Here is a 19,148-nt window from a genome sequence, read left to right as displayed (position 1 = left end):
AGTCCCTCCCCACATGGGCGTGACCGTGCACTGCGGTACCCTGATTGTTGTGTCTCATCTGCACTGATCCGTTCATCATTCTCTCTTTTCCGCTATTTTAAAACGCATCCGCTGGGTTGAGAACCATAGTGACAACTACACACTGGTAAGTTTTACTTCACTTTTTTGTGTTAACAATGTGAGATATCCTTTAGGTGTCAGATATGTGTCAAAGTGCGAAATCTCTGCCCTATATTTCCAGCAAGTGACGAAACTATTGTGTGTTTTTTTAATAGCGCATTTATATAATTATTTTGTTATTTTAAATCGATCTTAGTCTTAAGCTGCTACATTATCCGCACAATGCACATCAATTATTCAGGCATTTAGGGCGTGTGTCATACTTGCATTTATATAAACATAAATACACACACACACTTGTTGGGTTTACATGTTTTATGGGGACATTCCATAGGCATAATGGTTTTCATACTGTACAAACCGTATTTTCTATGGCCCTATACCTACCCTACACCTAAACCTAGACCTCACAGGAGATTGTGCACACTTTTACTTCCTCAAAAAAACAAACAAACAAACAAAAAAAAAAAAAACTAATTGTGCATGACCTAAGAAATGTCCCCACAAGGTCAAAATTTACTGGTATCATTATTTTAAATTTACTATATATTATATATATATATATGTATATTATTTGGTCCCCACAATGTGATGAATACCAGGTACACACAAATGCACACACATAATTTATACATTTGTGACCTTGGACCACAAAACCAGTCATAAACACATTTTTATTGATGCTTTCTATTGATGTATGGTTTGTTAGGATAGGGCAATATTTGTCCGAAATACAACTATTTGAAAATCTGAAGGTGTGAAAAAACAAAAGCCTTTTAAAGTTGTCCTAATGCAGTTCTTATCAATGCATATTACTTATCAATAATTAGGTTTTGATATATTTACGGTAGGAAACTTACAAAATATTTTCATGGAACATGATATTTACTTAATATCCAAATGATTTTTTAGCATAAATGAAAAATCGATCATTTTGACCCATACAGTGTATCTTTGGCTATTGCTACACATATACCTGTGCTACTTAAGACTGGTTTTGTGGTCTAGGGCCACATTTATATCATAGTTCCATTATTAACTTGATAATTTGAACACAAAATTACCTCAAACTGAATTAAATATTACAGTAATAGCATTATATAAAGCAGCATGAGTGAAGCTGTTTTTGAGGGTGTGTTCATTCATCATCTAAAACAAACACTAGAGTGCTGATGCTCAGTCTGGCCTATTGATTTCACATCACAAGTCAGCTGACATTTAGCATTAGTAGGCAGTGCTGTGTTTACATACCACATTATCTACCCCATTGCAACAAAAGAAATCCAATTGAAACTGGTTAAAAGTTAGTTATTTGGATGAAGTCAAGTCAAGTCACCTTAATTTGTATAGCGCTTTTAACAATACAGATTGTGTCAAAGCAGCTTTACAGTATTAAATAGGAAAATAGTGTGTCAATAATGCAAAAGGACAATAGTAAACACTAAATTTGAAGTCTGTAATTGGAGATTGACAGTTTTGTATACATTTACACATACATGCAGGCAACAAAAAAGTACCACAAACTACCCTGGTAATATAAAGGGTTTGCACTTAAAGGAACACTCCACTTTTTTTGTAAATAGGCTCATTCTCCAACTCCCCCCGAGTTAATAAGTTGATTTTTACCGTTTTGAAATCCATTCAGCTGTTATTCTGTTCTGGCGATATCACTTTTAGCATAGCTTAGCATAGATCATTGAATCCTATTAGACCAATAGCATCATGTTCAGAAATGACCAACGAATTTTGTCCTATTTAAAACTTGACTCTTCTGCAGTTATATCATGTACTAAGACTTGCGGAAAAAGTAAAGATGCTGTTTTCTAGGCCGATAAGATTAGGAACTACACTCCCATTCCGGCGTAATAGTCAAGGAAGTTTGTTACCGTAACATGGCCGAAGCAGGCGCAGTAATATCACGCAGCACAACGTGACCAACTGCATGCACAGGAAGCGTTCCTTGTTGGAAGTTACCTAGCTGGGAACTAATTTCAGGCGCTGCATGATATTACTGCGGAAACGGCTGAATTGGATTTCAAAACGGTAAAACTCAACGTTTTAACTCGGGAGGACTTGGAGAATGAGCCTATTTCCAAAAAAAGTGGAGTGTTCCTTTAAGTCATGATTTGTTCAGTTACCTGGATTTGCGCCATACTGGCGATACTCGGATGTAAACAACAGCATTAATTGCACAGTTAACTACTGAATATGTTGTTCTGCTAATTTATGCTGTCTAAACCATGAAAAAAATGTGTGGAAGCTACTAAATCATACAGAGAAGGACTTAGTAAGCAGGAAAGGGCGCAATAGTTTAACAAACTAAAGTTAATAGGTGGTAAAGATACATACGAGCAGTTTTAATGAAGATATTAGTCTAGCACAGCCCAAAACATGGCAATAATTGACCGTTGTCAGCAGCAATAATCAGAAAAATACACAAGTTTTGTTTGGTTCAGTGCCATTGTTTACATTCAGTGCCGCCAATATCAGTTGAGGACACTTTGTGAAATCATATGAAAAACAATAGCTCTTGAAGTACTTTGGACTACCATGTAAATGCAATACATGAATTTTGCAACATAAACATGAATGTTAGCCAATTAGCAATGAACTGATTTCTCCTACTGTTCAACATGACCTTTTTCTCTTCAAGCTCGTGGCTCACACAAGGAACTTAAGGTATATTCACCCTCTTGTCTTTCTGTAGCTCCAATTTAAAGAAAGGAATGACTCTGAACTAAATGTCCAATGCTAGCATAGTTATCTTAGCTGGGTCTATGTGGTTTTCTTTAGCTAACGCTCAGAGAACTGCCCTCCGTGGACATTATCCATGAAATTATGGAGCGTGTAAGTAAACAGGGTCTGGGAAGGTTTTTTTCTGCAGGGATGATGGGTAACCATATTACAACACAACATGGAATTAGCCAGTCATTAGTAAACCTCGCTCCAACCTCATTAGGGTGCTAATCGAGCATCTGTTGTGGAGGGCATTTCTCTTAGCTAGCTGGACTAAAAGCCTGCGCTTATAATGGCAACGTGGCTGACCAGAAGCAAACGTAAGCGAGCATCATAAGCCTTTTAGTAGCAGCACTTTGTGCTAAATGCTCAAAGATACTGAACGTGCGCTGTCGAATGATGCTGCTATTTCTGCGCTAGCTTCTAGTAACATCTCCATCTGCCAAACGCACCAAATTTGAGTCTTTTGTTTGCTTGGGCTTGTAATCAGAAGGTTGCTGGATCAATTCCCACAAGAAACGCACCATGATTTGTAATCGTTTAAAGTAAAGTTCACCTAAGAATGACAATTCTGTAATAATTCATACTTCCTCATGTTGTTTCAAACCTAAATGACTTTCATTCTTCAATGGAACTCAAACCAAGAAATGGCATCTCAGGGATAAAGGTTTGGAACAATATGGGATTTACTTTGGATTAAAGCCTCTATTTAAAAAAACTACTTCCTTATTTTGGTGCACTACAGTATGTATTCAATTGGAGGAGTGACGACGCGTATCTACAAGGAACGCCTGCAGGCCGAAGGGATGGGAACCAATGAGAATGCGGTCAAGTTCCTGAACCAGGACTACGAGGAGCTAAAGAGAGCGTGTGTGGAGAGCGGCAGGCTGTTTGAGGACCCCTGCTTTCCTGCCGTGCCTCAGTCTCTGGGATTCAAGGAGCTCGCGCCACGCTCCTCCAAAACACAAGGCGTGCAGTGGATAAGGCCCACTGTGAGTGTTGCAGAGCACGGCCTACACAAACAGCATGCAAGCTACTGCAACTGCATAGTCACTATTTCTGGCACATTTTAACACTTATTGATTGAGAGGGAGTGGGAGGACAAAGATTGAGAAATCACATGAGCTAAACTCGAACTCTCATTTCCCACATCACATTAGAACTAATATGCAACGATGGGCTCTAACGACTAAGTCTCATGTTTTTTATTTTTAGCACAACTCGACACCTTAATTAATTGGGATAGAAAAGAGAGAACATGAAATGAAGTGGGAGGAACAAGACTGAGAAACTAAATGAGCTAGGTGCAAACTCTCATTTCCCATATGAGAACCAAGGTGTAACGTCTGGTGTTAATTACTGAGACAAGGTTCTTTCATTAGTTTTTTTGAAAGTTTTCAGGAAATGAGGTGGGAGGAACAAGGTTGAGAATCTACATGAGCTAGACTCGAACTCTCATTTCCCATATGAGAAACAAGGTTCAACTTCCGGTGTTATTTATTGAGCACAGGTTCTTGCTTTTATTTTTTTGACAGTTTTCAGGTGTAGTGATTGTAAGAGTAGAGAAAGGCCAGAAAATGAAGTGGAACAAACAAGATTGAGAAACTACATGAACTGGACTCAAACTTTCCCATATGAGAACCAATGTGTAATGTCTGGTGTTAATTACTAAGGCAAGGTTCTTATTATTTTTTTTTTTTAAGTTTTCAGATGTATTGATTGTTTTTGTAGAGAAAGGCCATAAATTGGGACGAACAAGATTGAGAAACTACATGAGCTAGACTTGAGCTCTCATTTCCCATATGAGAACCAAGGTGCAACGTCTGGTGTTAATTACCGAGACAAGCTTCTTGCTTTCATTTTTTGACAGTTTTCACATGTAGTGATTGATAGAGTAGAGAAGGGCCAGGAAATGAAGTGGGCAGAACAAGATTGAGAGATTACATGAGCTAGATGCTCATTTCCCACAAGGAAACCCAGGTGAAACTACTAAAACACAGCTCAAATAGTCTACGTAACATTCGAAAGTTAGGGTTAGTTTAGCTCTTAAAGAGTTAAATTACTTTCTAATTGATTGGCAAAAATGAAATACATCCCTCCTTCTTTAAAAAAAAATTTTTTTTAGAAAAGTTTTGTTTATGTGCTAAAACATTATCGAACTGTGTGTCTTTCTCAAAGCTCAAACAATATTTTCACAGCTTAACTGACAGTATCCAAACTATATGTACTCAGACTGCATTTGACACTAGGTTAAAATGTCATCTCACAGATATGAGAAGTATGTTTAAAGATACAGTTGATGTGAAATCATGCGTTAAGTGTGTTGTTATAGGCTGACAGGGACAGTAGCAGGCTTTGGTTTTGGTGTTGCTCTTATGTGTTGTGTTTGCTTGCGTAATGTTTGCAGGAGCTGTCAGACAATCCTCAGTTCATAGTGGGAGGAGCCACACGTACAGATATTTGCCAGGGGGCCCTAGGTGAGTATGTACTGTATGAGCCTGGGTGTGTATGTTTGTGCATGCTTGCACACGTTAGCCCACCAAATGTCAGGAGCTTTATTTGTGCTCAACTGCAGTTTGGGTGATCCTGCAGCTTCAATCCAAGCAAAACAGAGTTTGTCTGTGACCTTCATGCATACTGCTCTCAAATGTTGCTACAGAGATGTCATCAGAACGTGTCAGTTATGATTTGTCCCCCCTTTTGTCGTTAAAAATAACTTTAGGTCATGTATTAGCACAATTACAGCAATATAGACATGTGTTGTGGTATTAGCATGATTAGCACATTAGCATGCATAATGTGATCAATACACAGTAGATGGACAAACAGATAGATTTACCGATAGAAATAGATAGACAGAAGGATGGATAAATGGTTGGATGGATGGTTGGATAGATAGATAGATAGATAGATAGATAGATGATAGATAGATAGATAGATAGATAGATAGATAGATAGATAGATAGATAGATAGATAGATAGATAGATAGATAGATAGATAGATTCAAAGATAAACTGTTTGATTGATTTTGTATGTATCACTGAAGCACTGTATCAACCAATCAGAAGCCAGAACTGGAACTACCCATTTTTTTTTACTACATATGCTATGTATTTTGGCTGTATGACTGTTGGATTTATGAATGAAGTAACAGCAAATCCCATTAAGTCAAAATATGATTTATAACACCTCCATGAACTTTATGTTTTGTGTCACTTTTGAGAGGAAATGCGTGTTTAGGGGGCGGATGAGTGTTCTGTGTTTGTGTGTTTCCTGACTGGTGGGGAGTGGTTAAACACGATGCCTGAGTGGTGAGTCACACAGACACGGGTGTAGCATTTGAGAACTCTGGGATTGCTGGCTGCAAGCCACAGCTCACGGCTTGCATGTGTGTGTGTGTGAGGGTGTGCACTCATGAGTGCCAAACAAAGTGTGTGTTTGTACAGCAAACACTGGGTGGAGGAGGATGGCGAAGCTTATCAGAGATATGCATTTTACTTCTCATTTAGCACACAGAAAACCTCATGACGTGGTTCAAGTCTCCACAGCCAAATGGGTTTGGCTTTGACAAGGGTGTTAGAGATAAAACAGTTTTCATCCAGAGTAAATGTACAGTGCTAAACTGTGCTGTTATCTCCATGTACAAACACATTCTCCACCCCCTATTTGGCTGTGGGTGGAGGGCTCCCTCTAATGGGGCATTGTAGAATACAAGCATTTACCATGAGTTACTACAGTTAGTGTTTCAATCAACAGTATAAGCTTTTAATAGTTGTTTCTATTTTAAAAAAATAAATTATATTTTGTCTACAATTATGGTAACCACAGTGCATGTTTGGAAGGGTAATAGGTTTTTAAACTTACATGAAGTGTGTCATTTTTGATGATTAGATAGATATAAATAGAGGTAGATGGTGTGACAGATAGATGGATGAATGGATGGACTAACAGACATGGTCGGATAGATATACAAATAGGGATAGATGGATGGATGGAATGATGGACAGACAACTGGATGGATGGATGGCTTGATGGACAGACGACTGGATAGATAGACGATTAGATGGATGGATGGACTGATAGACAGATGACTGGATAGAGAGACCGATGGAATTTATAGATAGATAGATAAATAGATAGATAGATAGATAGATAGATAGATAGATAGATAGATAGACGGACGGACGGACGGACGGACGGACGGACGGACGGACGGACGACTGGACGGAGAGACCAATAGATGGATAGATATACAAATAGAGGTAGATGGATGGATGGACGGACGGACGGACGGACGGACGTATAGACAGACAGATGGACTGATTGACAGACAGACCAATGGATAAATAGATATACAAATAGAGGTAGATAGATGGATGGACAGACGGAAGGATGAACTGATAGACAGACGACTGGATAGACAGACTGATGCATGGATGGATAAATAGATGGCTTGATGGACAGACGGACAGGTGAACTGCTAGACAGATTACTGGATAGATGGATGGATGGCTTGATGGACAGACGACTGTATAGAGAGACAGATGGTCGGATAGATATACAAATAGGGATAGATGGATGGATGGAATGATGGACAGACAACTGGATGGATGGATGGCTTGATGGACAGACGACTGGATAGATATACGATTAGATGGATGGATGGACTGATAGACAGATGACTGGATAGAGAGACCGATGGAATTTATAGATAGATAGATAGATAGATAGATAGATAGATAGATAGATAGATAGATAGATAGATAGATAGATAGATAGATAGATAGATAGATAGATAGATGGCTTAGTGGACAGATGGACAGACGACTGGATAGATAGACAGACGGATGGATGGATGGACTTATAGACAGATGACTGGATAGAGAGACCAATGGATGGATGGATGGATAGATGGCTTGATGGACAGACGGACAGATGGACTGCTAGACAGATTACTGGATGATTGGATGGATGGATGGACTGATAGACAGATGACTGGATAGAGAGACCGATGGTCAGATAAATATACAAATAGGGATAGATAGATGGACAGACAGACAGACGGACGACTGGACAGAGAGACCAATAGATGGATAGATATACAAATAGAGGTAGGTAGATGGATGGATGGATGGATGGATGGATGGACGGACGGACGGACGGATAGACAGACAGATGGACTGATTGACAGACAGACCAATGGATAAATAGATATACAAATAGAGGTAGATAGATGGATGGATGGCTTGATGGACAGACGACTGTATAGAGAGACAGATGGTCGGATAGATATACAAATAGGGATAGATAGATGGATGGATGGAATGATGGACAGACAACTGGATGGATGGATGGCTTGATGGACAGACGACTGGATAGATAGACGATTAGATGGATGGATGGACTGATAGACAGATGACTGGATAGAGAGACCGATGGAATTTATAGATAGATAGATAGATAGATAGATAGATAGATAGATAGATAGATAGATAGATGGATGGCTGGATGGCTTGATGGACAGACGACTGGATAGATAGATGATTACATGGATGGATAGATAGATAGATAGATAGATAGATAGATAGATAGATAGATAGATAGATAGATAGATAGATAGATAGATAGATAGATAGATAGATAGATAGATAGATAGATAGATGGACAGACGACTGGATAGATAGACAGACAGATGGATGGATGGACTTATAGACAGATGACTGGATAGAGACACCAATGGATGGATGGATGGATAGATGGCTTGATGGACAGACGGACAGATGGACTGCTAGACAGATTACTGGAAGATTGGATGGATGGATGGATGGACTGATAGACAGATGACTGGATAGAGAGACCGATGGTCAGATAAATATACAAATAGGGATAGATAGATGGACAGATGGACTGATAGACAGACGACTGGATAGATGGATGGAGGGCTTGATAGACAAATGGACAGACGACTTGATAGATAGATAAACGGATGGATGGACTGATAGACAGATGACTGGATAGAGAGAACGATGGTCGGATTGATATACAAATAGGGATAGATAGATGGATGGATGGACTGATAGACAGATGACTGGATGGATAGATAGATGGATGGATGGATGGACTGATAGAAAGACACCTGGATAGAGAGACCGATGGATGGATAGATATACAAATAGAAATACAGAGATCGATAGATCGATAGATAGATAGATAGATAGATAGATAGATAGATAGACAGATAGACAGATAGATAGATGGAAGTGATGCAAAAATAAAACCTGTTTAAACTTTCAGCAGACTTCTCACCTCGCGATTGGTTGGTTGGAAAAATAGATAGAATTTTCTGTGGTAATTTTCCTCCACTCAGGTGACTGTTGGCTGTTAGCTGCCATTGCATCCCTGACGTTAAACGACAGGCTGCTTCACAGAGTTGTACCTCATGGACAAAGCTTTACGGACGAGTATGCCGGCATCTTCCACTTCCAGGTGCACAGCCGACTGTTAATGAATGCCAGAATATTTGAACCACAGAATCAATATTTGTTTAACTAATATGTTTTTTCCATGTTTTGCAGTTCTGGCAGTTTGGTGAGTGGGTGGACGTTGTGATTGATGACCGTTTGCCAGTAAAGGATAAAGAGCTGATGTTTGTCCACTCAGCAGAGGGAAATGAGTTTTGGAGTGCCTTGCTGGAAAAAGCATATGCCAAGTAAGTCTCTATGCCAAGTGAGTCTCTTCCTCTCTCTCCTTCTTTGCACATAGGGACCATAAAATGTGCGTATATGCTTGTAGGCTGAATGGCTCATATGAAGCTCTGTCAGGAGGTTCCACCACCGAAGGCTTTGAGGACTTCACGGGTGGAGTGTCCGAGATGTACGAGCTGCGTAAAGCTCCCAAAGATTTGCACCGCATCATTGCTAAAGCCTTGGAGAGAGGCTCATTGTTGGGCTGCTCTATCGATGTGAGTTCACACAGTGCCAACTACAGGCCTGGAGATGCACTGCGACATTTATGGATCTATTTACTCAGTTTGTCTGTATTCTCTGATAGATCACCAGTGCCTTTGATATGGAGGCCGTAACCTTTAAGAAGCTGGTGAAGGGGCATGCGTACTCCGTCACGGGTCTTAGAGAGGTCAGGATCACCTCTAAAATGTTCTTGGGCTCGTTAGTTGACCATTTAAATTTTTTGCATCAGACTCTTGTCGTTTTAATTTCAGTTGAACTTCCGTGGAAGGAAAGAGAGGCTGATCCGCATCCGAAACCCTTGGGGGCAAGTTGAATGGACAGGAGCTTGGAGTGACAAGTGAGTTGACCAATCAGAATGAATTTCTGAGAGACTTTTTCAAACAGAACATCCTCATGTAGAACTTCTACTTCATTTCCAGTTCTTCTGAGTGGAATGGGATTGATCCAGCAGAGAGAGAGGAAATGAACAACCACATGGAGGATGGCGAGTTCTGGTAAATCTCCACAGAAATCAGATATTTATGGTTCTTGCACCTTCATGTTCTTCCAAACCCTTGAGACCTTCATTCATCTTCAGAACACAAATGAAGATGTTTTTGATGAAATCCAAGAGCTTTCTGATCCTGCATAGACAGCATTCACTAATATAGCGTAAAAAGTGGAGAAGATTAGCTCTCTTTTCATAAAATTCGTCTGGAATCAGTTCTTGCAATCAACTCCAGAATCAGAAATTGAAAAGCTCTACTCTATACACTCTATACATTGTTTACTGACGCTCTGTTCTCTGGCCATTTCAGGATGTCGTTTGATGAGTTCAAACGTCAATTTTCTCGTCTGGAGATCTGTAACCTCACGCCAGACGCTCTGAGTGAAGATTCTCTAAGTTTCTGGAACACAATTAAGTTTGACGGCTCCTGGAGAAAAGGAAGTACAGCAGGGGGCTGCAGGAACCACCCTAGTGAGATAAATTCACACACTGCCACTGAAACGTATTCATCAGCTAAAACATACTGCATTACACACGTGTCTTATTTTGTCCGATACATTCTGGATAAACCCTCAATATTATTTTGTCAGATACTTTCTGGATAAACCCTCAATATAAGATCACGCTGCTGGAGGAAGATGATGATCCTGAGGACGACGAGGTGTCCTGCAGCTTCCTGGTGGCCTTGATGCAGAAGGACAGGCGAAGTTACCGCAAGCAAGGGCAAGACATGCACACCATTGGCTTCGCCTTATATGAGGTTGGAGAATGAAATCAGAGATACAGTACAGATAGACTTCTATTAAATATAATATTTTGACTCATTTTTTTGTCTTTTATTCCTGTTTTTCTTAAGGTCCCAGATGAGGTACGGATTATTTTCAGTATGAATTTAAGGTGAAGTGTGTAATTTTTTATTTTCAAATATTTTTTTGTGATTTGCAGGGACTTTAAGTAAGCCGTTTGTTGTTTGATTTTCCCTAAATGTACCTTACTTATAATGTGTGAGATTTCCGGTTCAGAAGCTGCTGTAGGGAAATAATAGAAGAATAACAACGTGCAGTAAACAGTAAAACTGTTTGCACTACAAACCATTGTGTTAAAAATTAAGATAATACATTAAAATAATATGGTAAGACACTGTTTTGCAAGCTAAAAATAGCTGGACGTGGATAAGACCATAAACCAGACACATTAAATGTACAAATGGCCGCGCCCGCTCTTACGGGGAAAAATAAGGTGGATTAGGACTGTTTCTTTGTGGTGTTTTCAAAACATTGCCATGTTTGTTTGAGTTTTTCGCCAACCCAGCATAGCAACAGTGGCTCAACCAATGGCGTGAAGTTGGGGCGGAGCTATCTAACCAATGGCAGAAAGGGAGTGATCAGGAAACCTGCTCGAAAACAATAATTTTTTTGAATCCGTTTTAGTTATGCAGAAATTACACACTTCACCCCTTAATTACATTCAATTTCTTATTGTTTTTAAAGTGAACAACTTGTGACTTAATTTCTTCTGTTTCTTAGTTTCGTGGTTCCCAGAGTGTTCACCTCAAGAAGGACTTTTTCTTGCGTCAATCGTCCTGCGCACGCTCACAGACCTTTATTAACCTGCGGGAGGTCAGCACACGACTGAAACTGCCACCGGGCGAGTATCTGATAGTCCCTTCCACATTTGAGCCTGGAAAAGAGGCTGATTTTGTTCTGCGAGTCTTCACTGAAAAACAGTCAGAAACTCAGTAAGTGACTCAGTCGTTCAACTAAAATAAACAACAGTGGTTTATTGACTAGCTTATGTGTTATTTTTCTTTATTGTTCAGCATCACTTTACTGAAAATGTTCTTTTTTTCTCTTATTTTTTAGAGAAATGGATGATGAGATTTCATTTAACATGGAAGATGAAGAAGTAAGGTCTTTTCTATGAAAGCCCATTTCCGCCACTGGATAAAAAAATAAAAAAATGTTATTGCGACTTTTTATCTCACAATTCAGAATTTCTTTTTTTGAAATTGCGTTACACAAACTCAGAATTGATAATAAACTTGCAATTGCGAGTTAAAAAGTCAGAATTGTGAGATATTAACTCACTGTTCTGAGAAATGAAGTCAGAATTGCGTGACAGACTTGCAACTTTGAGTTATAAATTGCGAATTGCGAGATATGAAGTCACAATTTAGAATTTTTTCTCACAAATGCAAGTTTATGTCTCACAATTCTGACTTTTTTTCAAAATTGTGAGATATAGACTTGCAAGTTATAAAGTCTAATTTTGAGGGGGAAAAAGACGTTCTCAGAACAGTTTATATCTCACAATTCTGACTTAGTAACTCACAATATATCACGCAGTTCTGAGAAAAAATAAGAATTGCGAGTTTATTTCTCAGAATTGCGAGTTTGTCTTACAATTCTGACTTTATAACTCGTAATTGCGAGTTAATATCACAACTCTAACCTAAAATGTCAGAATTGCAAGATGTAAACTCACAATTGCGAGTTAAAAAGAGTCAGATTTGTGAGATAAAAAAACACAATTACCTTTTTTTTATTTCTATTTAGTGGCGGAAACGGCTTCAATACTTTTCTCTTATTTCAATAAAACACTTAAAAAACCTTGGCTACCACATAGTGCCTTGAAAACCACCACTTCTCACAATTTATTCTGCTTCTTCTTCAAAAAAACAAAAAAAACAAAAACAAAAAAAAACTAAAAAAATTTCTTATCCACAGGAGGTTTCAGAAGAGGACATGGAGGACTCATTTAAAAAATTGTTTTCTCAGCTGTCTGGAGAGGTGTGTTTTCATCTATGTGTGTTTTCATTAATAACATTGCGTCTTCCGTTAGATTAAACTTGATCTAAACTCTCCTGTAGGACATGGAGATTTCAGTTCATGAGCTCAGGACCATTCTGAACCGAGTGGTTGGGAAACGTAAGCTCAGCTGACATTTTTAAGTGTTCACGTCTGGTCTATGTCTGTGTACTCTGGAAATACTTCTGCTCTTTGTGTTCTTCAGACAGGGACTTGAAGACAGATGGGTTCAGTTTGGAGTCATGTAGGTGCATGGTCAACCTGTTGGATGTATCCTCAGATTTTAAAATGCTAACTTTAACAAGAGACTTTTGCTTATTTATTAGTGTATAAATTTCCTCTGACTACCTGGTTGAAAAAAACAGCATATGCTGGTTAGAGCTTGTCTTTAGCTGGTCCTAAGCAACTAGTTTCTGCTCAGGACCAGCACATGACCATCTTAAACCAGCTCATGACCAGCTAAGAAGCAGCTCAAACAAGCAGCCATGCTAACCAGCGTATTCTGGTTGTTTCAATAGGGTTTTAATAAGCCTTTGGTTGATTGTGTTGACCTTGACTCATCAAATTCAGAAAGATGGCAGTGCTCGGCTGGGAATTGTGGAGTTCCAGATTCTATGGAATAAAATCAGGAAGTGGCTGGTGAGATCACAAGTCACATAACTTTCCCTACATCCTCTGAATAGTATGGTGGCAACTCAAATTCATTTCTCTCATTTGCAGGGTATTTTTAGGCAGTTCGATCTGGATAAATCTGGCACAATGAGCTCGTATGAAATGCGCCTCGCCGTGGAGTCAGCTGGTAATAAAGAGTTTTTAATATTCATCTTGTTCAAATCTTGGACCATGATATGTTTTTGGTTTTCATTCGAGACTTGATTTGAAAACTCTTGTTCATAAATTAATTCTGTTCATAAATCAGACTACACTGGTCACGCTCTGTCTTTATAGATTCACTAAAAACAACCGATGCGTAAGAGTCATTTTTTTTTCAGAAGTCAGGTTTCACCGATTGCGCTGTATGTTTTTGATTCACTAGTAGAACCAGTTCATAAGAGAGTCATTCCTTCAGAAATCAGGCTTTGCTGGTCACAATCTATGTTTTTGATTTACTAAAAACAACCGGTGTGTAAGTCATTTTTATTTTTTTCAGAAGTCAGGCTTCGCTGGTTGCACTGTATATTTTTGATTTACTAGTAGAACCAGTTCATAAGAGTCATTTGTTCATAAATCAGACTACACTGGTCACCCTGTATGTTTTTGATTAACTGCAAAGAACCAGTTCATAAGAGTCATTTATTGTGATTAAAAATCAGGCTTCACTGGTTGCGCTTTGTTTTTGATTCACTAAAAAGAGCCAGTTCATAAGAGTCATATGTTTAGAAATCAGACTACACTGGTCATGCTCTGTTTTTTAGCTTCACTAAAAACAACCGGTGTGTAAGAGACATTTTTATTAGAAGTCAGGCTTCGCTGGTTGCACTGTATGTATTTGAATCACTAGTAGAAGCAGTTCATCATTGTCTTTTGTTAAGAAATCAGGCTACTGGTCACCCTGTATGTTTTTGATCCATTACAAAGAACCTGTTTATAGGAGTCATTCTTTCAGGAATCAGGCTTTGCTGGTTGCACTGCATGTTTTTGATTCACTAAAAAGAACCAGAGTCCTTCTTTCAGCAATCAGCCTTCGCTGGTCACAATCTATGTTTTTGATTTACCAAAAACAACCGGTGCGTAAGAGTAATTTTTTTCAGAAGTCAGGCTTCGCTGGTTGCACTGTATGTTTTTGATTTACTAGTAGAACCAGTTCATAAGAGTCATTTGTTCATAAATCAGGCTACACTGGTCACCCTGTATGTTTTTTATTCACTACAAAGCAGTGGCGGACTGGCCGTCTGGACGTTCTGGAGAATACCAGAACGGCCGCTGCCGCAGGACGGCCGTCGGCCTCTATGCAGCCGTCACAGTTTTTTCTCTTGCTTAAAATTTACTGTTGTTCCATGTCAAGACCGATAGGTGGCAACAATGCGCCTACAAGCCTAGATGCGCAAGCTCACTCGTCAATGCTTGTCACTCAACCGTTTACAAGTGAAGTGCAGATGGGAGAAAGAAAAGGGTGGGGCTGAGAAGGTGAGGGGGAAAAAACACGATATAAACATGCCGCAGCATTAACATGAAGGCAGAAGAAATATTTAATAAGTAATTAAACCGTTTTTGTGCACACTGCAAAAACTCCATCTAATCAAGTCAAAAAATCTTGTTTCCAGCTAAAAAGCATTTTTAACCTTGTTACTTATATACTAAGCAAGAGTAGAAGGTGTTAGATTCTTAATCTTATATTGAGTATATATGCCTTATTTTTTAGAATTCTTACCAAGTGTGATTTGTCTTGTTTCATTGGCAGATTATTATACACTTAATTTAAGAAGTTTTTGACTAAAATCAAGTATTTTAAGGGTTAGGTTAGTCGAAAGCTTCTTAAATTAAGTGAAATAATCTGCCAGTGTAATAAGACAAATCGCACTTGCTAAGAATTCTCAAAATAAGACAAATATACTCAAAATAAGATTAATAATATAACATCTACTGCTCTTGCTTAGTATATACGTCTCAAAACAAGATCAAAAATACTTTTTAGCTGGAAACAAGATTTTTTAATTTGGTTAGATGAACAGTTTTTGCAGTGCCGTATTTTTTTTGCACAAATTAATTAAGAGATTAGTAAGTAATACATATAGTTTAAGATTGCATGGAATATATGACGTAATACATAAACCCCGTTTTTTTTTACCTGCATATTTTTCAGCAGAAAGACATTAAAAGAGGGCTGTTTATTTCTGTGAGTATTCTACACTATGCTTTTAACATATCTTTTAGTCAACATCAGAGATAATGCTATAATTTGGAAGGTAAAACATCATGGGTTAAGAGATTTTGAGATTTAAGTATTTTGAGGCCCGTGTCTGTTGCTGATTAGCTTTCACACACATCTGTTGTTGTGGGCTGAGCCGAGTCAAAGTCCAGGGCTGTTTTTTAGTCCCAGTCCGCCACTGCTACAAAGAACCTGTTCATAAGAGTCATTCTTTTAGAAATCAGCCTTTGCTGGTTGCACTGTATGTTTTTGATTCACTAAAACGAACCAGTTCATAAGAGTCATTTGCTCAGAAATAAGGCTTCGCTGCTCACATCGTATGCTTTTGATTCACTACAAAGAACTGTTCATAAGTTTGTGATCCGGACTACATTGATGGAGGAGCTGTATGTTTTTGATTTACTTGTACGTTGACAAATATGTTCTCATGCAGCCACTGTACTGATTAAATCGTTTTTAGATTTTCAAATTACGTTCGCATTTAATCTAGCAATGGGAGAAATTTACCTTTTTGAAGCTTTGAATCAACTGAACCTATTGCTCTGCAAATGATTAACTGATTTGAAGTGCTCGAAATACCACAAGCTGGTGACACCTGCTGGTCAATACTCGTAAAACATGCACAAAACAGCTTTTACAAACACACCGCATTTGTTTTATTGAAGGTATAATCTATTAAATGCAATTACCAAATCATCAGATACTATTAAATATGAAATGTCTAAATTATGTCTTCTTTTAATCATTTTCAGGGCTTGTTTGGCTTGTTCTATGGAGGCTTTGGCAAAACAGGCCCATAAGAGATTATTAACAATGCTTACTTTAAAGTAGACATTTATTGTATTTATATTTATTGCAAATGTATAAAACTGATCCGAGATTCTAGTTTGGTCACTGAAAATCAATTTGATCAAGCCCTAATATAATGCCTTTTCATTGTCCTCAGGTTTCAAACTCAATAACAGGCTACATCAGATAATTGTGGCACGATATTCAGAAGGAGAGACAGTTGACTTCGACAACTTTGTCTGTTGCCTGGTCAAACTGGAGGCCATGTTCAGTACGTCATTTAGACATCTAATTCTGTATTTGCGAAAGAAGTTTATTTGCTAATGTTTCACTAAAATGACTAATTAAATGTCATTTTTAACAGGGACTTTTAAAGAGCTGGACAAAGAGGGCTCAGGCACTGCTCAGCTCAATGTTAGCGAGGTGGGTCATTTCTTACATTCTAGGTTTCTTCTATATGTTTCAAAATGGTGGAACATTATATTAGTAATGCACTTAAACTTTTCTAACGAAAAGGAAATGAAATCATTTGCTTTTTTGCTCTCTCTTACAGTGGCTATACCTGACCATGTGTGGTTGATGTGTGAAGATCATATCATGCTGGACTAGAAGGGCCAAAATCACTCCCTCAACTGCAGCTTTAAGCCATTACACCCAAAGATGCCTGAGCAATACAGCCTTAAAACACACCCAAGCTAACCATCACATGAGCCTATGGCACTATATACTTTTTGAGTAAAAAAACAAAACAGAGATTTCCTCATTATGCAAGATGTGTTTATCAATTATGAACCACTAGATGTTAACAGAAAAATGCATTGCAGTATTTCAGAGAGCAACTTAACATAGATTTATGATTAAGTGCATGCTACTAACCTTATGCTGTAGGCCAGTGGTTCTCAAATCCACGGCTCTGCACACGTCTCCCTTATTTAATGCATCTGATTCAGCTGGTTAGGAGGGAGGTTCGTGAACTGAACCAAAGGCGTTGGAATTAAGAACCACTGTTGTAGGTGATTTTACTATACCTCGCTTATGTAGCTTTACTTAGCATTTGAAGTTTGCACCATTAATGCCTTGATATGTAATTTCTATTGAATTTTGTCAGTGTATGATTTTGATAGCATTTATGATCACTGTGCAATTATTTATTTAAAAATAACTTAAGTTCTTATAGAATATTCAGGGAATTGTGTTACACTAGATCGTTTCTTTTATGCTGCTTCTTAATGGAAGGAAGTGAGAATAAAGGTTAAATTAAAATGGTTGGTGTGTTATGGCTATTTAATGGCTAGTAAATATATATTTAAAATAAAAAAGGTGAATGTGATTTATTTCCTTTCAAGTCTGAGTTTATATATCCCAATGAAATTTTTTGACTGACAATTCCTAGAAAGAGAGTGTGAACTGTAAGATATAATTTCAGAATTGCCAGCGGCAAGACATAAACCAAGAATTGCGAGATACAAGCTCCAAATTGAGATATAAACTTATAATTGCAAAAACAATTGCAAATTGTGAAAAAAGTTGCAATTACCTTTTTCGTTTTTAATTCCATGATGGAAGCAGATGAATTGTCGAACCAAACAGTGCCACTGAACTAAACGAAACTTGCATATTTAGCTGATTATTGCTGCTGAACATGTTCAATTACTGTCATGTTTTGGGCTGTACTAATCAGTAAGACCGGGAAAAACATTTGAAGTACTACAGACTGCCAAAAGTTATAATAAATCAAGGAGAAGAGTGCAAAAAAAACTTGAGGAACAAAAAGTGTTTGTGGTTGGCCAAACTGAACCAGGATTTCCCAGGCAAGAATCTCGACAACATTCATATTTGTGCTTCTTTCCTGTCAGGTACACTTAAAAATAAAGGTGCTTCACAATGTCATAGAGGAACCCTTTTTTGTCTAAATGCTTCCATAAAAACCTTTAACATCTGAAGAACCTTTCTGTTTCACAAAAGGTTCTTTGTGGTGAAAGAAGGTTCTTCAGATTATAAAAAGGTAAGAAATAGATGGTTCTTTAAAGAACCTTTGACTGAATGGACTGAATGAAACTTTGTTCTTCTATGGCATCGCTGTGAAGAACCTTTTAAAGCACCTTTATTTTTAAGAATGTAGGTTAAATATTAGGCTAATATCTTAATAAATACTAATTGTACCTTTACACCTCAACTTTAGTTCGTCAAAATATTGCGCCCTTTCCTTAGTCCATCTCTATATGATTTAGCAGCTTCCACGCATTTTTTTCTGTGGTTCCAACAGCATAAATTAGCACAACGACGTATTCAATAGTGCATTAACCGTTCAATCCATGCTGTTGTTTACATCCGAGTATCACCGCGCATCTGGGTAACTGACCAAATCATG

General features: G+C 38.2%; 1 protein-coding gene across 1 annotated transcript; it reads left to right on the top strand.

The window, feature by feature from the left end:
- Window positions 1–23: 23 nt before the first annotated feature.
- Window positions 24–19,066, top strand: capn1b (calpain 1, (mu/I) large subunit b). Its single transcript, XM_073844927.1, has 22 exons — window positions 24–145; window positions 3,602–3,848; window positions 5,264–5,333; window positions 9,225–9,343; window positions 9,433–9,566; window positions 9,650–9,818; window positions 9,908–9,991; window positions 10,077–10,162; window positions 10,245–10,319; window positions 10,623–10,783; window positions 10,903–11,072; window positions 11,169–11,180; window positions 11,839–12,050; window positions 12,175–12,217; window positions 13,039–13,101; window positions 13,182–13,239; window positions 13,325–13,389; window positions 13,690–13,758; window positions 13,840–13,918; window positions 16,935–17,048; window positions 17,142–17,200; window positions 17,331–19,066. The coding sequence occupies exons 2-22, from the start codon at window positions 3,603–3,605 to the stop codon at window positions 17,355–17,357; spliced, it is 2,115 nt and encodes a 704-aa protein (XP_073701028.1). The 5' UTR covers window positions 24–145; window position 3,602; the 3' UTR covers window positions 17,358–19,066.
- The last annotated feature ends 82 nt before the right edge of the window (window positions 19,067–19,148 follow it).

The sequence above is a fragment of the Garra rufa genome, chromosome 7, assembly GCF_049309525.1.
Source record: "Garra rufa chromosome 7, GarRuf1.0, whole genome shotgun sequence".
Lineage (NCBI taxonomy): Eukaryota > Metazoa > Chordata > Actinopteri > Cypriniformes > Cyprinidae > Garra > Garra rufa.
Note: the sequence above shows the minus strand (reverse complement) of the source record. Positions and strands in the feature narration are given on the sequence as shown.